General features: G+C 42.8%; 1 protein-coding gene across 8 annotated transcripts in view; it reads right to left on the bottom strand.

The window, feature by feature from the left end:
• Nucleotides 1-1,253: 1,253 nt before the first annotated feature.
• Nucleotides 1,254-26,587, bottom strand: part of AFG2A (AFG2 AAA ATPase homolog A) — a 402,837-nt gene continuing 377,503 nt past the window's right edge. For 7 of the 8 annotated variants that reach the window (XM_073237069.1, XM_036997940.2, XM_073237064.1 and 4 more), the window contains one exon: nucleotides 1,254-2,195. In XM_073237069.1, the coding sequence (XP_073093170.1) occupies nucleotides 2,019-2,195 (177 nt within the window). In that variant the 3' untranslated portion in view covers nucleotides 1,254-2,018. The remainder of the gene's footprint in view (nucleotides 2,196-26,587) is intronic. The other variant, XM_073237065.1, reaches the window with a different exon arrangement.

Below are 26,587 nucleotides of genomic sequence, written 5' to 3' on the forward strand. Positions count from 1 at the left end.
AACTACAGCAACCACATCACCTCAAGGATATTTCTAGCTTGGATCCATGCTTTTATGTTAATTTCTACATTTTGAGCTACTATCTAACAAAGATCGTGTGAATTCAAACCCTGAAGCCATGGTCGGGTAAGTGCACAGAATTCTCAGAGCGGCCTCTTTTTTCTTTTAACCTGAAGGACAGACCAGATCAACAGAGACTCCTTGAGGTCTCTGCAGCCAGGGTGAGAATTTCTTTTCTATTGTGCTTACACTTCAAGGTGTTGGTCTTTATGATTTGGACATTATGTCTGAGGCTCAGTTATAATGTCCTATGTCATATGGGCCTGAACATCTAAATTCCTTGACTGCGACTGTTACCCTCCTCCCCATCCCCACCATCCAGTGCCCAGCCCGAAAGCCTCAGTGTCAGTTCAAGCTTACTGTTCTGGTCTTTATTTTATTGGAAATGGGGTTTCTTTAATTTTTCTGCTTAGGCCTTTGGGGATAAGTTTTTCTCTTATTTTCTTGTGCTTTCAGCACTTACAGGGAAGAAGTTACAGTCTTCTGACAACAAAAGGGAAAACGGAAGGCACGAAAGTAATTCTGAGGCTCAAGTTTTTTCAATACATAAGTCTTATTTTCTAAATCGGCAGCGTCTTAACAGAACTTTCTGAGTGAAGGAAAAGTTCTACAATCTATTCTAATATGGCAGGCAGGCATTTGCCACATGTGGCTATTAAACCCTTGAAATGTGGCTAATGCCTGAAGGATTATATTTTTAATATTATATAGTTTGCATTAATTAAAATTTAAACTTAAATAGCCACATATTTGACAGCACAGTTCTAAACAGTAGTACTATTCTTCATCCTTGGGTGGTTTTATGTATTTAATAAACCAATGTAGTCTGGGAAGAAAAGCCTGGCAAATCCACTTCTGACAGTCAAAGGGTGAAATAGTTGATAAATGACTTCAGATTATCTGCCACCACAAAACTGTATAGTCCTGTTATTTGAATAATCAGGTATTTCTTGCCTGACTTGTCTTTCTGGGAATTTTCAAAGATCTATGGTGAGCAGGTTTAAGCACACATTCTTTCCATTGCCAGCTTCTGAACTGGAAGTCAGATAATCAATCTCTAACAGCTTTTTCAAGGATACTTAGAGAGTATGAAAGTGTCAAGAATTTCCAAGAGTAAATAAATTAAGAGCATAAATACATGTTTTAGAATGCAACATAAGACAATATGAATAGGAGTAAGAGTACAATTTGGCTTATATTGGAACTGAAAAACTTTATTGGTAACCTGAAAATGTGTACAAGTTAAAACTTGAGCTTCATGGGATTTACTTAGAGCATTAAAAAAAAAAATAAAGAAAGTAAGTCTACCATTCTGGGCCTGGTCTGGGCTTATATTTCCAAATTTTTAAACTTTCAAAGGGCATTATAGTATATGAAATAACTCTTCTTTTTTTTAAATTGCCTTAAACACAGGTTAAGAAGGCTAAAGCAAAAATGTAAGTGTGAATTAGAAAATGAAAACAAATACATATCTGGAAACAAGGCCCATAAGCCTGGCTGGCACATTTGGTCATTTTACTGGCTAGCCTTCAAAAATAAAGATTTGTAAGTTTTCCTTTTTACCATGCATTCATTCATGTGCATTTTCTATGTTCTTGCATAAAACTAATGCTCACAGGTTCAGCAGTTAGGAATGCACTGAGATGGATTCTGTGTTGAGAAAAGCATTTCATGGGATGAATGATCCAGGTCAAAAACAAAAAGCAAAACGTTTGCTTTTTAAAACAACACACATTTCCAGATAAACTGATTTAAACTCCTGTCTAGAGATTTTCATGGATATTTTCCTGTATTCATATGATTTTAAATGCCTAGAAGCACTGAAGCCCCACAATTCCCATCAACGTATTTCAGGTATTTTGCTTATTAATTTTTTTATACTCTCGAGACAAAACAAAAAACAAAAAACAAGAAGTCTTTGCTAGAAAGCTATTTTAGCATAATGAATACATATCTTCTCAGAGTGTATGCAGTCCACTCTTCTCCTGATAATCTTCATAGAAACATCTCAACGATTCAGGAATTCTGGGTGTCACAGTGCTTAAGGCTTGAGTAAAATGTTTTCTCATAATGCATTTGGCTTGAATGTCCTCTTCCAGAGCCAAAAGGGCTGCCTCTTTACAAACAGCTGTAATCTGAAACAAAACAAGCAGATGAAAACGAAACACAAAACAAAAAAGAAAAGAGGAGTGAGAAAACAATTGTTTTTTTGAACTGTAGTATTTCAAACATTCATCCATGGTAAGTTCTTTAACTATAAGCACACTTTATCTTCACGAGTTTTTCCACTTAAGTTTTTAAAAGGATAAAAAGTAATCACCTTCATTCCAAAACAACATCTTAAGTACTCAGAACCCAGAGTGCCAAAAAGATATGTAAGACATGGCATTTGCTCTTAAGGAGCTTACAATTGTAAAGGCAGAACAGACGTGCAGCTACACACTCCTGACGCAGGATGACAAAGGGGGCGCGTGTATGTGCGGTGGGGGCAGGTGGGAACCATGTGATGGGGGTGCAGAGGCTATTACTCTGATAGAGAGTGAGGTCCTGCTCAACAGCACACCTTGCCACAGCATAGAATTTCCACATTCCTTTCAACCTTTGATGTATTACTGACATGTAAAAGCATTTCTGTACGTGCATCTCTTTAATGAGTTCTTAAATCTTGGGACTATCAGATAGAGTTGTCTCCGTTTACTTTGGGGAGCTGCATTAGAACAGAGAAGTGAATTCTATTTACTCAGCGAGGAAAGCTGGAAGAATTGAAAAGGACCTGGGGTGAGAATGGAGTGGATGCAGAGGGAAGGAGGCGGGACTGGTGGTAGGAAACACGGAAGGGGAGGAAGGTTCAAGTCTTGAATACTGAAATGTGTTTTTAAGCTCTTTGGACTTCAGACAGCGGAAGCAGGCTGATGCCAGTGTCATTCTAAGGACACATTATGTGGTGAAAAGAGCTTGTGGGATGAAAAGAGATATTGTGATTTTCAGGGCAACCGGGAAAAAACAGTGACTGATACCGACTGCACCTTTCTATCGGTAAATGAAAGGGCCAGCTGAAACACATTTGTCCAGCCATTCAGCATATTTTCTCTGTTTGTTCACTTACTGAAAAGAGTTCCTCTGCTTATGCTGGGCTAATGGCTGCCAAAGCAGTTTAGTAGCTTTTTAGGGGATTTAGCAGCATGTTTAGGGAGCTTTAAAAAAACACGCATAGATTGAGATGGCTTTGTCAATTTATGACAATGTAACTATTAATTCTGGGCTGCATTAATGAGCCGTGGAGTTGACTACAGTGGTTATGCATGTTAATGCTTTCCGAAAAGAATGGCTACCAACTTGGTGAAGGAAAAAACAAAACTTGTAGGAATGAGTAACACAAATTTATCACATATTCTGGTGCAAAAAGAGTCAGTCTGAAACAAGATGTGATAATTAATAAGCACAGTAAAAGCACATGAAATGCCCAACATGACAAACTGGCTATCCAGCGTGTTCCCAAGGGACCTTGGGGACCTCTGTGCAGGCAGGTGAAGGAACCATGCAGGCACAGCTTCAGCCCTTCCCTTCCCTCCATCTGAGCAGCACTTCTTTGATCTGTACAAGAATTTGAAGCAATGGTTGCAAGGCTAAGAAGTTTGAAGAAGAATCACTGGAAGGGGCAGAGAGGACTCAGCTTCCTGCTGGCCTAGCTCTGCCTCTGGCAGTACAGGGAATATTTCCGATGTGTGGCTCCTTCCTCAGGCTGAGTGGAGTAGAGAAGTCACCACACTTGAGCCAATGCCATGCCTTGCCCATTTCATAACTGAGACTTTCCTCAGAGAATGGACCCAGTGCAGAATGCCAGCAGTTATTTACTGACAGGTGCCCCCAGGTTCTGTACAATGTGGTCATCCTGCTAATAGGGGAAAGTGCAAAGTCTGAAGGGCGCGTGGCAAACGAAGTGGTCAGATAAGCCTGTGTAAAGTGGTGGTAGGCAGTGGGTGGGATTATGGAGAGGCAATGGCAAGGCTGTTGGACTCTCTCCAAGCTGCCTGGATTTGGTTCCACATGGCCAGATGGTAGGTAGGTGGCCAATCATGCCAACACATTGGAGAAAGTGAACCAAAAGTCCAGCGGGTCTCGTCTCTCAGTCCCCAGTAACCAAGTGGGAGAAGAAGAGATGATGACACACCTCCAATACTGAGGTCTCAGGCAGCCTACTGTGGCAAGGCAGAGACATACAGATCGCGGCCAGTGACAGGTCACTGAGGCTTTGAAGGCTGTCCTTGAGGGGAGCTTTCCTGAGCAATTCCTCTTTGAAGATTAACTTTCTTTCCTTCATACCTGCATCTGTAGATTTTTCTCTAAGCTATAAATTATTTTTTGGCCTTGTGTGGTAGGTTCCACCAGCAGCAATAGAGGAGGCACTGGGGATGAGATGTGGCCAGAGCAGTAACAGCCACTTGACAGCATGTTTGTAATGCAGGGCCTCTAGTATGTTTACATTTGAGAGTAATTCCCCTACTATACTTAGTATTGGTATGACAACAATTCCATCTAACCTGGAGAATAAAATTGTGAGATATAGGAAACTTGGACAGAGTTTTGACTAGAGCACAGAGAAGTGTTTGGATTAGATAGAGATGATATGTAGAGCCTTTAAGAGACAATGGCTAGGGGAACCGAGCAGCTGAATGAATACTGGTACTCAAGCACCTCGAGGGAGGTGCCTTCCTCCATGGAGAAGGGGAGCAGCTGTCTGCACTTCCAGGGTGGAAGGACTGCCTAAATTTAACATTTGATTTGCTAAAGGTTATCCTGCTTCTTTTTATTTGTAAATGATACTCTGAAGAAACCAGCCAATTAGGCAATCCTTTCTGACACTTTTTATTTTCCTATCATAACTGCTTAGCAATATACAACTAGTAACTGAGACAAAATAGGATCCTACTACTAATTAACCATTCACTCTTTCCTCCATCAGCATCTGACGAATGGCTACTCTGTGCAACAACCAGAGGAGGCCAGGGGGAAGAGCAAGAGATACCAGAGACATGGTGCCTGCCTATGGGAGCCCCTGGACCAGCAGGAGATGGACACCAGTTAACTGCCATGTGTGCCAGGGTATTAGAGGTACTGTCAGCAAGACAAAGGGAAAAATGCTTTGATATGGTAGAAGGAAAAAAATTACTGCTTCATAAACCAAAGTGGGAAAAACAGAATTTACATATATACACGAGAAAGAAAAGGGTGTTCCGACAGAAGGAATACAGTGAGCAATGCAACAGCAAGGGGGGAAGAAGAGACCAGGAGTCACAGTGATCTAGCCTCAGCAGCCAAAATGGAGAATTCAAATAAAAAAAAGAGTAATTCTATCAACAAAGTGTCACTAAAAATATCAGTGAGAGTTTTCAGAAGTCACATGGGCCATAATGACAGTGAAGGCTAGTCAATGACAGTCATCTCTAAAGCTCTAAACCCAATTCACAAGCAACTGATAGGCCCTAACTCCTAAAGGTTCCTTTTAAAAATTTTCCCACATGGAAGTACTTTATAGCAGAAATTTCAAAGGAAAATCACTAACTGGATTATTAAGTGCTTCTCTCCTAACCCAAATTAAAAGACAGGCTGGAAAACAGAAGTATTCTTAGAAGGCCATGTGATGAGGGCTGCTGCTGCTTGCTCTGGGGCCACTTGCTTTGGCAGGAGTTCCCAGGCATCATACTTCCCAAGCAAAGTACAGCTTGTCAGCTTGTGCTCACGCCCAGTGCTAGCGTTCCTAACATATTAGTGTCTTTCCAGAGGAAGAAGTATTTCATGATCAAATAAGTTTTAGGTAAGAGCGGATATACTATTTCCCATGATGTAGAGTAGAATTGTAAAGACTTTTGTGAAGGCTCGCAATGACGACCTGTTTAATTTTCTTTACCCCAGTGTTTCCCACAGAACTCTCCACCTGCTCTGTTTCTGGAAGAACACCTATAAATGGCTATCTTTAGGGTTACTGGTGATTTCAGCCCACACTCTTGGAGGTGCTGACCTACACCAAACAACTCAATTAAGGCACAATATGCCTCTCGCCTGTCATATCCTTTTTCTTTTTGCTTTCCCTTATTCCAGCGCAGGGGAAAAGGGAAAGGGCTAAGCAAGCTGACTAGAAGAGATGGGAGGAGGCCCAGGGTGTTTGAAGGGGCTAGGGGGCAGCAGCCAGAGCATACACTTGTGCTCTCAAGACATAAATAGTTGATACATGTTTATTGAATTGAACTGAACAGCCCCTTAACTATAAACACATTTTCAAAAAGTGTGGCTATATGCATCTTTCTTATATTTGGCCAATATCCTAGAATATATTTAGTTCTGTTTCATAAGACACAGACTTTGTCAGATATAACTTAAATTTTTGTAATGGTAAAGCCAGTAACACAAATTGTTTAACTCTGTGGTATCTGTTCATCTTAAGCAATGTTTCAGTCTAGGGCAGTACTTTGAATCTAGTTCTTTCCTAAGTAGCAATATAAATTAGAAATCTTAGCAAGAATACAGGTATGCCTGTGTTATTCTGAAGGATGTAACTGAGGAAGATTCCCCCCAAATTTCCGACAATGCAGTGTTATATACTGGTTTATAGAACTGAAACAGAAGCTTTCTTAAAGAAAAATGTACAAATGGTGATTTATTGTCTCACTTGATGAATGTAACCTGGCATCAATTAATTGCTGAGGGATTTCCTCTTCTGTACTGAGATATGGGAAGCTGAGGTCTTTTCAGAAAAATTCCAAAATATACATCATTTTGGGGAATGAGTAATACTATAGAAACTGAGAAGGGCCTTCTTTTTAAACCAGGACCTTCCTCCTAACTATCTCTAAAGTTTGCAAGAAAATCCAATGAGATAAGTGTAGGTATGTACATGTCTCTAAGTACATACAGGGGCTCACCATTCTGTTGGCATCACTTTCACAACCAGACAGAGTCTGGGACTGTTTCAATGATGAAGGAATTCAGCTGAATTTTTCCCATGAGGCCACAGAAGAACCTCACTGAGAAGAACTACAGATGAACAGACATATCTGAATCACAGACTGTTTGAAACATTAACCCGTTTAAAAAGAAAACCCTTGGCACCAGAATATCTTTGGCAAAAAAAGGATTTTGGAAGGTTTCCACTAATTCCTTCACCATCTTGTCCTTTTCCCTCACAGGTTGCTTTTGCCATTAGGCTGTTAGAGCAAAACTGTTGTGGCCGGCTCTGTAATGCTGAGAGTAAGTATTCTGTGCTCTTTCATTTTTTTTTTTTTTTGAGAGGGCATCTCTCATATTTATCGATCAAATGGTTGTTAACAACAATAAAATTCAGTATAGGGAGGTCAATGCTCAATGTACAATCATTAATCCATCTCAAGTCTAATTCTCGTCAGTCTCCAATCTTCTGAAGCATAATGAACAAGTTCTTACATGGTGAACGAATTTTTACATAGTGAATAAATTCTTACATGGTGAACAGTACAAGGGCATTCATCACAGAAACTTTTGGTTTTGATCACGCATTATGACCTATAAACAATCAGGTCAAATATGAATATTCGTTTGATTTTTGTACTTGATTTATATGTTGATCCCACATTTCTCCCTTTATTATTATTATTATTTTTATTTTTAATAAAATGCTGAAGTGATAGGTAGATGCAAGATAAAGGTAGAAAACATAGTTTAGTGCTGTAAGAGGGCAAATGTAGATGATCAGGTGTGTGCCTATGGACTAAGTATTAATCCAAGCTAGACAAGGGCAGCAAAACATCCACGGATGCAGAAGATTTCTCTCAAAGCAGGGGGGATGAGGTTCTGAGCCTCACCTCTGTTGATCCCCAATTTCTCACCTGATGGCCCCCCTGTGACTGTGCCTGTCTTAGGTTGTTCCTCCCTTGAGGAATCTTACCCGTCTCTGGCTAACCAGTCATCTTCCGGGGCCATACAGGGAAATGTAAAGTTGGTAAGTGAGAGAGAAGCCATATTGTTTGAAAAGGTTAGCTTTTTACTTCTTTGCAGATTTATGCCCTGTGGCTTCTATGCCCAGCACTTGTCTCGAGGTATCTTTACCACCTGGAGGAATTATGATACTCGGTAAATTCGATATGAGGCACGAATTCTATGTAAGGGTTGTAATTAGGAAGGAAGAAGAAAAGCTATAAATGTAGCATATGGAAGGAAACATGGGAGGATTGATTATTTCTTTGACATATCTTCTTGTAGAGTACCTTAAGTATGTATAGGTTTTAAACTACTAATTTGCACACACATATTAACATAATAGGAATACGGTGACATAAACAAAGCAAATCTATAATTACCATCCATCTCCAGTGAAGCCAAGAAAACCATTTAGGCACCCTAGGCATTTGTGAAAATTTGTCTATGATATGATGGATATTGTCCAACTGTACTTGAACGGTCTGAGAGAAATCAGACAAATTAAAGCAGCCCATTTCTGGGATCTGTTCACATCCCATATGTTCTTTTAACCATAGATAGTCTATAGTCATAAGATTTTGGAGTGTTACACCTTGCACCCCTCCCAACTCCTGGTTGAGTTCCAACAGTACAGATCCGGTCAAATTCGCTGTCTCACTGTATTGTGCTCTTTCATTTTTGACTAAAAATTGATACCCAAACTTTTAAAATATGTTATGTGCCTTGATGCAAAGGTGGAAGTAGTATCTGTGTGGGGAAATGAGAAAACAAGAGACGAGCAAAGGAGGCCCTAGATCTCTCTGTCAGTGCTAGACTGGACATGTTGTTGTTAACAGTGGCCATGACATGCATATATTTGGTGCCAACATGTCACACAAATTCTCTTTCCATTTGTTCAGCAGTACTAATAATCTATCCAATCTTAAAAACAATGTAAAATAAGCAGGAGCTCTTTGTGAAAGATTCAGGCATATCTGAGATGAGTTCCTAAGAGGTAAGAAAGGAACAGATTGTTAATGAAAATGTTCAGAAATTCTCAAAGTCACTGAAGAAAATAATTATTTTCAAATGCAGGAAAAAAGTAACTCAGCAATGAAAGCAAAGGAATAGAGGAGTATGGGTTTTCATGCTATGCTTGCCCTCTGACAGAGCAGTGCCTTTAGTACAACAATACAGCAATAACTGGATTATGTGAGACAACTCCACTGGGGAGGGGTGTGGGGAAGCAACTTCCCAGGGTGAGAAGGCTCTTGACCATTGAACCTTGGGAAATCTAATTACCTCACTTTTAAATGCAAAAGGGCAAAAGAGGCAATTGTGCAGAACTCTGAATGCCATGAAGAATAAGAACAATGTCTTACTTCACTGTGGAAAAAAAAAAAAAAAGAAACCTTTTCTACATAGCCTACAGTTCTTTCCCCCAATCCACGAGACAAGAAGAGTTTAAACAGGTGGCTCAGCTTAGTAAAATAGAAACAGGTGTATTGTGAAAATTAAAACCAACATGGCTTCTAAGCAGATAGTAGTCATTTTTTAAAATGATGTGATAAAGAGTAAGAGTCTGGGCAAAGACAGTTTACCAAAAACTAATCAACAGGAAGGAAAACCTGAAAAGCTTGGGCACTCTGTCCCTCCTGTGCTCTACCCTTGTTCCTGTTCTTTTCAGTTTCACAGTAGCCCCGCAATTCTTTTCTGGTGTATGGATAGATAAGGAGTCCGAGAGTAAATTTAAGCACAAGCACTTCCGTTTCTGATAAAGCCTGGGTAGCATCTACACTTCTTTTCAATTGACTGTAAACAGATTTTACCATGATGACAACATGAAAACACACTCGTGAGTGGCCTGTGAGGCTGGGAAAGGGATGCCGACATTCTCACGTAACCCATGAGCTCCTAACTACCTCTCAGACATTATCTGTACCCTCCAAGAAAGCTGGAAGGGTAGCAAAGTTCTGAAGGTGGCTTAACCAGCTGAGGTTCTGCCCGGTTCGGTTCCCGTCACCACACCCTGCACGCGGGGGGGTCACTCAGATTTGTGGACAAAAAGAAAAAGAAGTCAGCAATTTTAAATGTACCAGAAGAGGAAGGCTTATGGATGGGGGTGACCTTAGATGCTGAGAAAAGTGGCTCTGGATAGCCAATTCACAGACCTACTTTTATCAGCACACAGCAGGGCTGCTTTAAACTTCTCCCGGAAGCTACAACTGCATCCCTAATTGTTAAGACTGGGAGGATATAGCCATGTAGCTACTTCTTGCACGAGTAGGTGAGCTGCATAGTAGAGTAGAATATTTGGAAAAACGCAGCCAAGAAGGGAGACGCCCCAAGTCTTTTCCTGGGCAGCCGGACGCTGTATCCACGCAGAGGCAGAGCTCTTCCTCGGGCCTGCCGCTCCCGCTGTTTGGCATGAAGAAAGCGCGCCTTCCAGTGAGGCCTAAATGTGCTTTTCAGCTTTGTATTTCAAGTGTACTAAAAAGCTTTAAAGAATCCACCAAAATAAATGGCTGCAGTGCTTTAAAATGTCTTAGGTATTTTCAAGAAAGTGGTTTTGTTAAAAGCATCTTCTGTCTGGAACACCTGTGACCTGTTGAGCTTAATTGGGCTGCAGCTGGCGCTGATTGTGGCGCAGCCGCGGGCGGCGGGCGGGGACATTGTGTGCGCACTGCTCCCCGCCCCCTCGCTTTTCTTTTCACTTTCACAGCCCGCGACCTCCTTCCTATGTGTGTCTGAGGGATTAGAACTCAGTGGAGAGTGGTGTCCTGCTGTTTGCGAATAGCAAGCACTGGAGGTGCTTCAGGGAGGAGGCTACCTGGGAGATTATGTGTTGTGCGGATGCCCAGGGCCCTTTCTCGCCAGCCCTATTGAGACGTGCTGAAAGGTGGCTGAATGGCCGCGCGGGAAAGATGTGATTGAAGGGAGCGCAGCAGGCTCCCAGCCACAGAGCAGCAGATGGAAGTCGAACTATCACAGGCACGAAGAGTGAGGGTACCCCAAACGCAGAGAAAGCAGCTCACAGCGTAACACAGAGACGGGAATTTGGGGGGAAGCAGGCGGCACTTTGCTGAAAGTCCTTTAAAATGCCCTAAGTGGTAAAGCTACATAGACTAAGTGAGGATTTTGGAGGACAAATATCAGATTTAAGAAATTACCAACACAGGCTAAATTCTCTTGGATTGTCTGCAAAATAAACTTTACCTAGAATGCCATATGTAATGCTGAGTCAAAAGCAATTTCTGTAAAGATATATTCAAAGCCTTATGACATTGGGAAAGGGGGAAACCCCTTAGTTGCTTGATCTTGCTGATTTGAAGTCTCTAAAATATACAGGTGAAATACATATGTACATCCAGTGTACAACCTTTCATTATTGTATGGAGAAGCCCATAATTGTTCGTTTTTTAAATTTACAAGTGACCTCTGCAGAGCTTTGTTGCTGAAAAGATCTGGAGTTTTTATTCTTACTGTTTCTACAACCATCTACACCTATGGGAATTTCAAATGTTTCTAATGTTAACTAAACTGTAACAAGATTAAAAGGAATATTTTTTAGCTTTGAGAAGCATGTACTAGTAGGTATGGAAATGTAAAAAGGAGCAACCATGCGAAGGGAAGGAGAGGGTGCACAGATGTTGGGAACCTCCTATTCATTCATGTAGTCAAGAAGTCTTTATTGACCTCCTGCAAGTTACCAGGCCCTGCAGAATACAGCAGTGAAGAAAACAAGGGCCTGTTTTTCTGGGACAAGATGTGATAAATACTGGCTAATCTACTTACTCTTCAAGGTTCAGTGTGAATGTTCCATTGGGAGGCATTCGCTGCAGCAACTTCACTACCCCCATGCCTGACCGTGCGTTAGGATCACATGGTTTATGGTCTGATAGCAGCCTGTACTACTGTCACATCACAACTGTCAGGATGTAACGTTATTGGTGGTAAATGTCGCTCTCACTGGACTAGAAGTCCTGTGAAGGCTCTCTAGCCCTGGCCCTGCTCTATTCTGCAAACATACCAGCTTAACAAGTCCCTTGAACTCTGGAACTCTGGGGAGTCTCCCGAAAAGTTTCCTGCTGAGGTCATTAATGAACAGAGATGTACACTAGTTTGTGCTTTTTCTTAGTACACACACAGACACACACACATGCACGCAGCTCCTGCTGTGATAACTGAACAAGAAAATTATCTACTTTGGACTAAAAAGGCAAGAAGTCTCAGGTACAGTGTGGGTCATGCTAAACGAAGTGTGTATTTGTTAGCCCTTGTGGGGCTGATGACCAAGCTATGGGCAGAAAGCTAGTGGAACCCAGGAAGAGGCACCAAACTTGGGGTGAAAGCACCCAGGGATAGGAGAGCAGACCAAGCAAATATCAGCTGGATACGGGGCTCTTGTCCAAGGTGGTGGGCTTCATCCTCCCTGCCAGTGTAGTGTGAGCTAGGGAGGAGGTGGCTGAAGGAAGGGTGCAGGCAGGGCAATTAGACCAGTTTTAATGTATCCTATGTTTCCCCATTTGCTGGCTAGCCATCTTCACTGGTAGCCCCTACAACTTGCTCCACCAACACACAGATAAAAATGCCTTCTGTGACACTCTGTAGCTTCAGGGATGTCCTGGGTAGCCTTCTTTAGATCTTGTCTAGCTGGGATTCTGGAAAGTCTGAGCACTCGCAAAATGGAGAATTTGGGAGTGCCTTTTGCACCTTTATAGCCAATCTTTTTTTTTTTTTTTGAGATGTAACTGACATATATTCGTTTCAGGTGTACAACATAATATGATTGATTATATGTATACACTGTGAAACGATCACTACAATATAACATCCATCACCACACAGTTACAATTTTTTCTGTGATGAGAACTTTTAAGATCTATTCTCTTAGCAACTTTCCCATACACAATACAGTATTATTAATTATAGTCATCATGTTATACATTACATCCCAGGGTTTATTTTTTTATAACTATAAGTCCATCTTTTGATCCCCTTCACCCACTTCATGCACCATACACCCAGTCTTAAACTCTAATGAGCTCCTTTCCCCTCTCCAATTCTCTTGAGCAGCTGTAGGCTGCGCGCTGCCCAACCAGCAGCCTTGTGTGGAATCCCTAAAATCACTATTTCTTAGGTTAATGGTGTGGTGTTAATGATTGTGTTAACAGAAAAATATGACTTGACGATTTGTAACTAGCTAAGAGGCATCTGAAGATAGATCCTGGGGGCAAACCCTAGACACACCATTAGCATGTGACAGGGAGCGAGAAGACAGTATGATTATTTATCTTGCATTTAGTTAATGGATGGTGTTCTTACCAACAGTAGTATTGTCCTGAAAGAAGGGCAAATTATTCTTTCCTTCTAGCACCCAAATAAATTAAAAAAAGTGACATCATCATCAAATAAGATATTCCAAAACACTCAGTATATATTCACATATCTTCTCTATTTTTACCTTTTCAAATGGCCTTTTTCCTCTGACTGATGCTGTGGTTTATAAACCATTTATTCAGAAGTTCACATTACATTATTTTGTTTCAAATTCAAATAATAATAAAGCAACATTGTCTTATTACGTGAACTGGTTCACTTTCAAAAAACAATTAGGCTTTGTGTGCTTATTGGCCATATAACATAGAGTACATGGGTATGTGGGTAGGCCTAAGAATATATAGAAAGCTATGAAAACTTTAATATGTGTAGGGTTCAAAGCTTTCATCATATTCTAAAAAGGAAATATAACCACAAAAGGGTTGAGAACCAGTGCTCTACAGTAGCTATACGTCAAACCCTCTTAAATTCTATGAATGCTTCCTAATACTCTATTATTCCCTTTCCAGGTGACTTAGGCCAGAATGCAATTTGGAGAGAATTATCACAGTTGGGGAGTACAGGAGTTACAATAGTAACTGTCCTGAGACGTACTAATGATACACACATTCAGATTCACTCAATTTTACATCTTCAGATTTTAGAAACTAGTGATAATGATCATAGTAAATACAAGTATTTAACTCTAATGTTAAATACAAGCTAATGTTAAATAAAGTTAAATACAAGTATTTAACTCTTTTTAGACTTCCTCTTCTACTCTAGAAAAATTCAGCAGCTGCCCCAGATGAACTTTTTTAGGTCTTCACTAACAAGAGGAACCTAAAGACCTGTATGCTATTTCATCTACTGGTAAAAAAAAAAAGCCAGGGTAATAAGACACTAAGACTGCAAACTTAAGCACACTGGTTAAGGAATGCAAAGCCTAAGTTGCCAACATAAGATTAGAATTTACAAGTGGCATGTATTGATTATGTTTAATTTTAGTCAACCCCTAAGTGAATTTTTAAATTTAAATGCATGTAGGTTTTGATACTGGGTATTTAGAAACTGAGGGAATTGTTTTCTTATCTGCAAAATTATATAGCCTGTGTGGGTAAAATTGCAGTATTTCCAGTATCTCTTGTCTGGCTTTAGTGTATCTCCATATAGTAGGTGTTTCTAAGGGGTGGAGAGAGGTAGTCCATCCCCATATGAATTGGTAATTACAAGAGCAAGGTTGAGTGGGGGTCTCTTCTTCGGCAGACTGGTTGCGAGAGATGTGGGGGAGCAGAAGTGGATGGCTTGTATAAATAAACAGGTTTCTCCTACTTTATTTCTCCCTTTGAATGATTTCGGTTTCAAAGGTATTTTGCCCTGGGATTTTTTCCCCTGGAGTTACAGCCTGTCATAAGTGAGACACATTTTGAATTCTATTTCTCCTATGTCCATTAAAAATTAAAAAAGGGGAAACCTCTGATTTTACTGATTTGGAAGCCAGTTGTTAAATACAGCTCTTGCCTTTTAACAATAAATAAATAGACAGAGGAATATGATACAACTTATAAGAAATTACTTGTAAAAGGCACATAGTGAAAGGAAAGGAGCGACACACAGCAGCAATTCACCGGAGAATTCCGCTTTATTAGGGAAAGGTGCTGGGTTATATAGGAAGGGGCATGGGGTAATTGTGATGTTACTTCTACGGGGCTGGTGGCTGTTGGCTAGGTGCTGGGCTTGGGAGGGGGGTGAGAGGTGATTGGGCTTCAGGTGGTGCCGGCGGGAACCGAGGACCCCGAAGAGAAGCCGGAAGTTTGCCATCTTACTGGTGGGGGCCCTTCATTCCCCCCTTTCTCCTCTATGGGGTTGTGGACGTTGCTTTTTCTCTGGCTGCTTCCTGCTGAACAGGGGTGGAGAAGGGAGTGAGGGCTTGGGGATTGGGAGGAAAGGCTTGATAGGATTCCCCACAGTAAGGATGAGATGTGGACTTCTTCAGGTTTGGAAATCAATGAAGGTTCCCTGTAACCATAGGTCGAGGACCTGCTGATTCCAATGGTGCCAAGAGGATATGGGTGTCAGGAGCCAGGTGTCTGCGGCCATTGTTTCCAGGAACAGTTTCCAGTGGAGAGAGGGGTCTATCTCAGTGTGTGGTGAGGAGGTCACGTGAGGGTGAGGGATCTTCTGTGGCCAGAAGCTGGTAGTTCCTGAGTAAAAGCTGGTTGAAAGCTTGATTAGAGATTTTTCTGACTTGGGATTTGATGAACTTTATTATACAGGGTAAGAAGAGACAGGTGAGAAGAATGATTATTATGGGGACTGCAATGGGCCAGAGCCAGGTGAGGAGGGGGTTTGTTAGTATTGAAGAGAATGGGTTGGAATTGGAAGCAGAGTGGAGACTGGAGGCAAGGTCAGTGAGTTTGGTGATGTCAGCTTCTACAATGCCAGATTCGTTGATGTAATAGCAGCACTCTTCTCGAAGGAAGACGCAGGTGCCACCCTTCTCGGCTGTAAGCAGATCTAGGGCTCGCCGGTTTTGAAGGGTGACCTTAGCTAGCGAAGTGACCTGTCTTTGGAGAGAGGCTAGGGAATGGGCAGTGGATGTCAGGGCTCCCTCAAGTTTGGCGTTGAGATCTCTAACTGCCCATAGAGAGTGACTCAAGGCTTCTCCCGAAAACCCTGCCCCAATGGCTGAGGTGATCAAAGAGATACCGACGATGATGGGAAGGAAAGCAGCTCTTTTTGTGCATGAGGGCAAGGGAGGTTGGAGCTCAAGAAATTCTGCCATGCTGTAAAGTGTAAGCTGTGGGATTAGGGTGACGAGAATGCAGTGTGTGGTGTATCGGAGTTGAGAGGCAGTGAGTTGAAAAGACTGCCATTACACCAAAAGAAGTGTCCCGGTTGCGTAAAAGTCTTAGAGCCGGAGGTAGGGGTGTAGATAGAGAGGCAGTGAAGTGCGCTGGAGGGGGGTGGAGTTGGGCCTACACAGTGGTGGATGGTGAGATTATCTGCGTATTCTGGTTCCCATAGGGGTATGTCTGCCAGGGTGCAGAGGGGTTGTCTTTCTGCATGGAAGGAGTAGTTGGAAATATTAAGGGGCACGGCAGCCAGCAGTGGGCGCTGTAGTGATGCGCACAAGAAACAATTTGGTGGTGTTAGGGGTGTGGTTGAGAAAGATGGTGGTGTCCTGAATGAGCTGTAACGAAGAGTAGGAGAAATGGGAAGAGGGGCGGGGATAAGAAGATGAAGAGGCGCCATCAAGAGTTTGGATAATGACTTTTTTGGAATGTCTGATATCTGATGCAACTTGAGAGATCTGGGAATGAGAGGGAACATACTTTCAAGAGATATGAAGGGTACCAAGGGGGGTCAAGGACCCCCCCATAGTAAACTGAGGCTGTGACTCTGGCAGCCCATCGAGAGTCCCAGGGATCTGGGATTGATAAGGAGAATGAGCTATTGGGATATTTCATGAAACGGTTGGAGGAGTAATACTGTGGGTACTAGAAGTTACCCATGTAGTGAATGGTGCAAGACCAGCAGGGACATCTCCTGTAGGTGTCTGGCCATCACCTGCAATAGGCTTGTTTTTGGTCATAGAGGAAGCAGAGGTAGGGAGAAGAAGGGTAGCTGCTAGTGAACACTTCAGTGGAGGGAGGAAAGTGGAGGTATAAAGGCTCAGAGCAGGTTTTCAGAGGGCAGTCTGGTGTGGCAATGAGGGCAGTAACTTTTGTTTCATGCTGTGTGTAAGTCTGTCTGACTTTGAATCGCCATACAAAGGAGGCTGGGGTGGTGGGGAAAACAATAGGAATGAGGAAAAAAAAGTGAGAGAGCAGTAAAGGAGGAAAAAGTCATGGTTCGGGTATGGATGGCAAAGGGGGTGAACGGGATTTTGGAGGAAAGAGGACAGTAAGGTCAGGAGTCTGGAGGGAGGGAGAGTCTGTAAACTCTTGTAGGTTAAGAGATCTTTTAGGTGATGTGGGGACAGAATGGTAAGGGGCGCCCTGAATGTCAGTTTATGAGCTTCTTTCTGCAAGAGCTGTCTAGTGGCTAATGCTCGTAGGCAGGAGGCCCATCTCCGAGCTGTGGGGTCTAATTGCTTGGAGAGATAAGCTACTGGGGCAAAGGATGGGCCATAATATTGGCCTAGGACTCCTAGAGCTTGACTGGACCTCTCATGAATGTATAATGAGAAGGGCTTCGACAAATCAGGAAGATGGAGAGCTGGGGCTTCCACAAGGGCTTGATGGAGCTTAATGAAGGAGTGTCGGGGTGAGAAGGATAATGGTTCTTTAGGGGGGCCCTTGCTGAGGTCGTATAGGGGTCTGCCAACAGGGAGAAGTTAGGGATCTACGCTCTAAAATATCTAGCCAGGCCTAGAAAGGAAAGGATTTCTGTCTTGGATTTGGGAATGGGCAGGTCAGAGAGGAGCCATTTTCTGTCTAAGGTAATGGACTTTCTTTGTTGAGATAGAAGGAATCTGAGGTTAGTGACAGGAGGGGAAGAGATTTGAGATTTGACGGGGGATACTCGGTAACCTCTGGAAGCTAGAAGGTTAAGTAGGGAGGCAGTGTCAAGTTGAGACTGTTCCCACGAGGGACTGCAGAGTAGAAGATTGTCCATGTATTGTAATAAGGTGGACTTGGAGTGATCATGATGAAACTGTTTGAAGTCCTGAGCTAGGACCTGTCTAAAAATATGGGGACTATCTCGGAAGCTTTGTGGCAAAACTGTCCAAGTGAGTTGTTCAGAATGTTTTGTGTATGGGTCCATCTAGGTGAAGGTGAAAAAATCTTGGGAGGAGGGGTCCAGAGGGATAGGAAAAATGCATCTTTGAGATATAGGACTGAGAAGTGGGAGGCTGAGGCAGGGATCTGCGATTAAAGGTGTACGGATTTGGAACTAAGGGATGGATAGGGACAATGGCCATGTTGATGAGGCGAAGGTCTTGGACAAGGCAGAAAGATCTGTTGGTTTTTTTAACAGCTAATATGGGGGTATTAAACGGGGAGTGAGTGGGTCTGAGGTAATTTTTGTTTAAGAATCTTGAATGATGGGTTGGAGGCCTATGAGGGCTGAAGTGGTTAGGGGGTATTGGGCCTGACAGATATACTGAGAGGAGTCACGTAATTTGATAGAGGCAGGAGGACATAGAGCCACGGAGGGGCTTGTAATGTCCCAAACTTTGGGATTTACAGGGTGTATGAGGGCGGAACTGGAGCTTTCATTGGGTAGAGGGGGGTCGTCGGCTATGAGGGCCATCAGAAAGGGAGTACTGGGGGCTGTGGGAGTGGATATAGTTATGGAAACGTGGAGAGAAAGGATGTCCGGTCCTAGTAAAGGGATGGGACACTGGGGCATAACCAGGAAGGAGTGGGAGAAAGGTATGGGATTGTCTTGGATTGTGCATAAAAGGGGGGGGTTTTAATGGGAAAATCTGTTTACCTCCTACCCCAACTATAGGAGTAATGGCTGGCGTGGTAGGGCCCCGGTATTCTCGCAAGACTGAGAAGGTGGCTCCTGTATCTAGGAGGAAGGAGATGGGGCAACTGTCTACTGTTAAAGTAACCCTGGGCTCCTGTTTGGTGATGGAAATGGTCGGGCGAGAAGCCCCCAGGCCCCGTCAATCTTCTTCTGCCAGCCCCACTACGGCGGGCTTAGGATGGGGGTTGTTCGTCCAGCCTCCCCTTCGGGTGGTTGGGCAATCAGACCCCCAGTGGCCCTTTTTGTGTCATCTGGGGCATGGGGTGGTAGGAGATCTGGGGGAGGGGCACGCCCTTGACCAATGTCCCTCTTTTCCACACTTGAAACAAGCTCTTGGGGGGGGCTTGTTTGTAGAGGGGCGCCCAGGTTGTGGTTTTATCAGCTGGGCCAACATTTGGAAATTGGCCTGATCAGCCTTTTGTTTACGGCGTTCTTTGTCCTCCTCCCGGTTATGGAAGACTTTAAAGGCCACTGTTAGGATCTCAGTCTGTGGGGTAGCGGGGCCCTGTTCTAACTTTTTGAGTTTAGCTTTAATGTCGGGGTAGCTTTGAGCTAGGAAGTATGTCATAAGGACATGTTTTCCTTCCGGTGTTTCTGGGTCTAGGCTGGTATACTGTAATAGGGCTTGAGTGAGTCTAAGAACTCAGAGGGGGTTTCGTCTCTCTTTTGAATTATGTCTTGGAGCTTTTGAAAAGTGACTACTTTACGAGCTGCCTTTTTCAGACCTGCTATTAAGCAGGAGGCAAAATATCTCGAGAGCGGAGACCTACGGCAGTGTTATAATCCCAGTGTGGGTCTTGTTTGGGGACAGCAGTGGGGCCAGGGGGATAGGTGGGGTCAGTCCTGTGGGTTTCGGTAGTGTGCGTTTGGGCGAAGTCCCAAACTCGTCTACGCTCTTCAGGAAGGAGAGTATTGGCCAGGAGCATGAAAATGTCATGATGCGTGAGGCTGTAAGACTGGAGGGTCCATTGAAACTACCTGATGTATGTTGTGGGATCAGTGGAAAAGGAACCTAGGCGTTTCTCTAGTTGGGCTAAATCTCCTAAGGAGAAAAGGACGTGAACGCGCACGATGCCTTTGGATCCTGCTACCTCCTGGAAGGGGGTGATAATTTTGGGAGGCTCTCGGGACCGAGTCTGAGGGGGACTGAAGGGTTCTGGCTCAGTCTGCGGGGGAGTGACGCGGTCTAGCCGCACCTAGTCGAGCAGGTCCTGAAGTGCGGAAGGGGGGGCAAAGAAAATAAAGAAAGATAGAATCGGACCCACGTGTTGCCAGCCAGCAGCCCAGCTGCTTGCCTCGGCCGCTCTAGTTGGGCTTGAACTCATGACTCTGAGGTTAAGAGTCCCATGCTCTACTAACTGAGCTACAGCAGGGCTCCAGTTAATTGCTTATGGAATGCGTAAACAGAATGTTCTTTGTTCTCCATTCCTGCCACATCGGCAAGTGGGGGAAGGGCATAGCTAGAAGGAGGGGCGGTGTTTCTACACATCTTCAAGGTCTCTCTATTTTCAGAGTGAGGAGTCTTGGCTCATCTTCGAGGACAAGATATGTTTTTGTGGACAGATGACTTCCAAGGACTGCACAGGTTGTTCTCTAGCTTGTGCTTTCCCATGCTGCATTCAGACATGGGGGAAGGTGCTTTCCCATTCTCCCTACAAACACGTGAGAAGACAAAGGTGGTCCCTAACAGGGGAGAAACAGGTGATGAGGGCAAAGACGGAGGAGGCCCTTGGGACCTAGTTAAAGGGGGGGCTGAAAGGCTCAGGCTTAATCTGCGGGGGACGAAGGCGGAGGAGGTGAGATGGAGGAGGAGATGGTGGGGGAGGAAGGGAGAAGGGCTGTTGTAGGAGAAGGGGAAGGGAGTGAATGGGAGGCTTCTGCGGGGGCAGTGGCTTGCAGGCTAGGAGAACTTGGGAGGGGGCGGGGGGAGGAGGAGGCGGAAAGCTTCAATATAGGGAATCTCCTTCCATTTTTTCAGGCGCTGGCAGTAGTTAAAGAGATTGCAACTGATGTTAGGATCAAGAGTTCCCCCTGCGGGCCATTGGTTGTTATTGTCTAGGGGGTATGTCGGCCAATCTTGGGAGCAATATTTACGGAGAAGTTTTGGTTTTATATCAGGTGTCAGGGAGAGGGTAGCCAGATGCTTAAGCAGGCATTCAAGAGGTGAACTTTCAGGGAGGGATGAGGAGGCTCCCATGGCTAAAGGACAGAGAAGGACACAAACAGGGGAAGACGAACGGAGATCCTCAGACTGGAAGCAGACCGCAAGGAGACAAAGGGCGTCCCCGATGATCCTTGGTGGTCTGCGGAAACTCGTATACGAGTCGGAATTTCTTAGCAAGTGTGGGTCGTCACCCAGACTTCCCTAAGAAGGCAGAGTGCCAGAGTCACGAGGTACCTAGTGCTTGGAATTTTCAGGAGACAGAAAAGATTTTGGCGGACAGAACAGAAGGAGGACGGGGGGAAAAAGGGAGCATTCTCATCCGCAAAGGAGTCACCTCGTTTATGGCTGTTGGAGGGGGGGCCTGAGGGTCTGCCGCAGCCGTGAAGGCCTGAGGGTGGGATTTATGGCTGTCGGAGGAGGGGTCTGAGGGTCCGCCGCAGCCGTGAAGGCCTGAGGAGGGGAGAGTTCCCTCCTCATCCCCGAGCGTCAGGGCCTTGCCGGACGATCACGATCAATGGTACTGCAATAGCTCGGGGAAGAGTGGCCCACTCCGGGGGGAAAACTTACCTAAAGGCCAGAGAGGAGTGGTGAGTGTGATGAGCCAGCGCCGGAAAAAGAGGACGAGGGCAAGCTGCTGCTGGTGTCGGTGGGGAAGATAGGGCCCAGTTGGGGTGTCCCGTCTCCCGGGTTTCGGCACCAATGAAAGGAAAGGAGTGAGACACAGCAGCAATTCACCGGAAAATTCCGCTTTATTAGGGAAAGGTGCTGGGTTATATAGGAAGGGGCATGGGGTAATTGTGGTGTTACTTCTACGGGGCTGTTGGCTGTTGGCTAGGTGCTGGGATTGGGAGGGGTGCAAGGGGTGATTGGGCTTCAGGTGGCGCCGGCGCGAACCGAGGACCCTGAAGAGAAGCCGGAAGTTTGCCATCTTACTGGTGGGGGCCCTTCACATAGGACAGTTATTTTCATTACAGCTACTCAGTCCAGGTCAAGGTGAAGAATAAAAAGGATTCAGTTTATGAAGGCTTTAACCAAAACATTCACATGTTCATATGTTTTTCCCTTCTGATCATTAAGTCCATTACCTCATGGACTATGAAACCTAAACATTCTTTCTTAACTACTGCTACTCAAATTCCTTTGCAAAAAATTCTGATGAGAGAATAAGGTTTGTGTCAAGTTCAGCAATGAAAAAAAACCAAGGAAAGTCTCCTAAGGAAAGGTTGAAAATGTCTACTTGAAAAGACTGAACTAAACTATGAGAAAAGGCCAGAACAGCAACCCACAGAGATGTAAGGGTTGTGGAAAAAGAAGGTGGATGCAACTACTGTTGATAATGAAGAAATTATGTTTAAAAAATGTTTTAATTTAAAAGGTCTATTAAATTATCACTTGGTGGTACTGGTTTGGTATCAGAAATACAGCAATTGATATATGTAAAGAACTAATGGTAAGTTTTTAAAGCATTTTAAAATTCAGAGACATAAAAATTAAGTGAATTTGAGTAAGTGTATTTAGAAAATCTCAGGGCTGTATCCATATATATATTTTTAAATTCATTTTATTATCATTAATCTACAATTACACGAAGAACATTATGGTTACTAAACTCCCCCTTCATCAAGTCCCTCCCCACAATCCCCATTACAGTCACTGTCCATCAGCATAGTAAGATACTGTAGACTCACTACTTGTCTTCTCTGTGTTGCACATCCCTCGCTATGCACCCCCCCACATTATACATGCTAATTGTAAGGCCCCCTTCCTTTACCCTGGTCCTTATCTCTCCCTTCCCACCCCTCCTGTCCAGTCCCTTTCCCTTTGGTAACCATTAGTCCATTCTTGGGTTCTGTAATTCTGCTGCTGTTTTGTTCCTTCAGTTTTTCTTTATTCTTATACTCCACATATGAGTGAAATCATTTGGTACTTGTCTTTCTCCACCTGGCTTATTTCACTGAGCATAATACCCTCTAGCTCCATCCATGTTGTTGCAAATGGGAGGATTTGTTTTCTTCTTATGGCTGAGTAATATTCCATTGTATATATGTACCACATCTTCTTTATCCATTCATCTACTGATGGACATTTAGGTAGCTTCCATTTCTTGGCTACTGTAAATAGTGCTGTGATAAACATAGGGGTGCACCTGTCTTTTTCAAACTGGAGTGCTGCATTCTTAGGGTAAATTCCTAGGAGTGGAATTCCTGGGTCAAATGGTATTTCTATTTTGAGCTTTTTGAGGAACCTCCATACTGCTTTCCACAATGTTTGAACTAACTTATATTCCCACCAGCAGTGTAGGAGGGTTCCCCTTTCTCCACAAACTCGCCAACATTTGTTGTTGTTTGTCTTTCGGATGGTGGCGATCCTTACTGGTGTGAGGTGATATCTCATTGTGGTTTTAATTTGCATTTCTCCAATGACAAGTGATGTGGAACATCTTTTCATGTGTCTGTTGGCCATCTGAATTTCTTCTTTGGAGAACTGTCTGTTCAGCAACTCTGCCCATTTTTTAATTGGATTGTTCACTTTTTGTTTGTTGAGGTGCGTGAGCTCTTTATATATTTTGGATGTCAACCCTTTATCGGATCTCTCATTTATGAATATATTCTCACATACTGTAGGGTACCTTTTTGTTCTATTGATGGTGTCCTTTGCTGTACAGAAGCTTTTCAGCTTGATATAGTCCCACTTGTGTATTTTTACTTTTGTTTCCCTTGCCCGGGAAGATATGTTCATGAAGAAGTTGCTCTGTTTATATCCAAGAGATTTTACCTATGTTTTTTTCTAACAGTTTTATGGTTTCATGACTTACATTCAGGTCTTTGATCCATTTCAAATTTACTTTTGTGTATGGGGTTAAACAGTGATCCAGTTTCATTCTCTTACATGTAGCTGTCCAGTTTTGCCAGCACCATCTGTTGAAGAGACTGTCATTTCCCCATTGTATGTCCATGGCTCCTTTATCATATATTAGTTGACCATATATGTTTGGGTTAATATCTGGGGTCTCTATTCTATTCCACTGGTCTGTGGCTCTGTTCTTGTGCCAGTACCAAACTGTCTTGATTACTATGGCTTTGTAGTAGAGCTAGAAGTTGGGGAGAGAGATCCCCCCAACTTTATTCTTCCTTCTTAGGATTGCTTTGGCTATTCGTGGTCTTTGGTGTTTCCATATGAATTTTTGAACTATTTGTTCTAGTTTGTTGAAGAATGTTGTTGGTAATTTGATAGGGATTGCATCAAATCTGTATATTGCTTTGGGCAGGATGGCCATTTTGACGATATTAATTCTTCCTAGCCAAGAGCATGGGATGAGTTTCCATATGTTAGTGTCCTCTTTAATTTCTCTTAAGAGTGTCTTATAGTTTTCAGGGTATAGGTCTTTCACTTCCTTGGTAAGGTTTATTCCTAAGTATTTTATTCTTTTTGATGCAATTGTAAATGGAATTGTTTTCCTGATTTCTCTTTCTATTAGTTCATTGTTAGTGTATAGGGAAGCCAAAGATTTCTGTGTGTTAATTTTGTATCCTGCAACTTTGCTGTATTCCGATATCAGTTCTAGTAGTTTTAGAGTGGGGTCTTTAGGGTTTTTAATGTACAATATCATGTCATCTTCAAATAGTGACAGTTTAACTTCTTCTTTACCAATCTGGATTCCTTGTATTTCTTTGTTTTGTCTAATTGCTGTGGCTAGGACCTTCAGTACTATGTTGAATAACAGTGGGGAGAGTGGGCATCCCTGTCTTGTTCCTGATCTCAGAGGAAAAGCCTTCAGCTTTTCACTGTTCAGTATGATGTTGGCTGTGGGTTTATCATATATGGCCTTTATTATGTTGAGGTACCTGCCCTCTATACCGATTTTGTTGAGAGTTTTTATCATGAATGGATGCTGAATTTTGTCGAATGCTTTTTCAGCATCTATGGAGATGATCATGTGGTTTTTGTCCTTCTTTTTGTTTATGTGGTGGATGGTGTTGATGGGTTTTTGGACGTTGTACCATCCTTGCATTGCTGGGATGAATCCCACTTGGTCATGGTGTATGATCCTTTTGATGTATTTTTGAATTCGGTTTGTTAATATTTTGTTGAGTATTTTTGCATCTACGTTCATCAGGGATATTGGTCTGTAGTTTTCTTTTTTGGTGGGGTCTTTGCCTGGTTTTGGTATTAGGGTGATGTTGGCTTCATAGAATGAGTTTGGGAGTATTCCCTCCTCTTCTATTTTTTGGGAAACGTTAAGGAGAATGGGTATTATATCTTCTCTGTATGTCTGATAAAATTCCTAGGTAAATACATCTGTCCCGGGGGATTTGTTCTTGGGTATTTTTTTGATTACCTCTTCAATTTATTTGCTGGTAATTGGTTTGTTTACATTTTGTGTTTCTTCCTTGGTCAGTCTTGGAAGGTTGTATTTTTCTAGGAAGTTGTCAATTTCTTCTAGGTTTTCCAGCTTCTTAGCATATAGGTTTTCATAGTAGTCTCTAATAATTCTTTGTATTTCTGTGGGGTCCATCGTGATGTTTCCTTTCTTGTTTCTGATTCTGTTGATGTGTGTTGATTCTCTTTTTCTCTTAAGAAGTCTCGCCGGAGGCTTATCTATTTTGTTTATTTTCTCAAAGAACCAGCTCTTGGTTTCATCAATTTTTTTCCATTGTCTTATTCTTCTCAGTTTTATTTATTTCTTCTATGATCTTTATTATGTTCCTCCTTCTGCTAACTTTAGGCCTCATTTGTTCTTCTTTTTCCAGTTTCGATAATTGTGATGTTAGACTATTCATTTGTGATTGTTCTTCCTTCTTTAAATATGCCTGGATTGCTATATACTTTCCTCTGAAGACTGCTGTCGCTGCGTCCCACAGAAGTTGGGGCTTTGTGTTGTTGTTGTCATTTATTTCCATATATTGGTGGATCTCCATTTTAATTTGGTCGTTGATCCACTGACTATTTAGGAGTGTGTTGTTAAGCCTCCATGTGTTTGTGAGACTTTTTGATTTCTTTAAAATTTATTTCTAGTTTTATACCTTTGTGGTCTGAAAAGTTGGTTGGTAGAATTTCAATCTTTTTGAATTTACTGAGGCTCTTTTTGTGGCCTAGTATGTGGTCTATTCTGGAAAATGTTCCATGTGCACTTGAGAAGAATGTGTATCCTGTTGCTTTTGGGCATAGGGTTCTATCGATGTCTATTAGGTCCATCTGTTCTAGTGTGTTGTTCAGTGCCTCTGTGTCCTTACTTATTTTCTGTCTGGTGGATCTGTCCTTTGGAGTGAATGGTGTGTTGAAGTCTCCTAAAAGGAAATGCATTGCATTCTATTTCCTCCTTTAGTTATGTTAGTATTTGTTTCACATATGCTGGTTTTCCTGTGTTGGGTGCATATATATATATATAATGGTTATATCCTCTTGTTGGACTGAGTCCTTTATCATTATGTAATGTCCTTCTTTATCCTTGTTACTTTCTTTGTTTTTAAGTCTACTGTGTCTGGTACTAGTACTGCAATACCTGCTTTTTTCTCCCTATTGTTTGCCTGAAATATGTTTTTCCATCCCTTGACTTTCAGTCTGTGCATGTCTTTGGGTTTGAGGTGAGTTTCTTGTAAGCAGCATATAGATGGGTCTTGTTTTTTTATCCAT

The sequence above is a fragment of the Manis javanica genome, chromosome 5, assembly GCF_040802235.1.
Source record: "Manis javanica isolate MJ-LG chromosome 5, MJ_LKY, whole genome shotgun sequence".
NCBI lineage: Eukaryota > Metazoa > Chordata > Mammalia > Pholidota > Manidae > Manis > Manis javanica.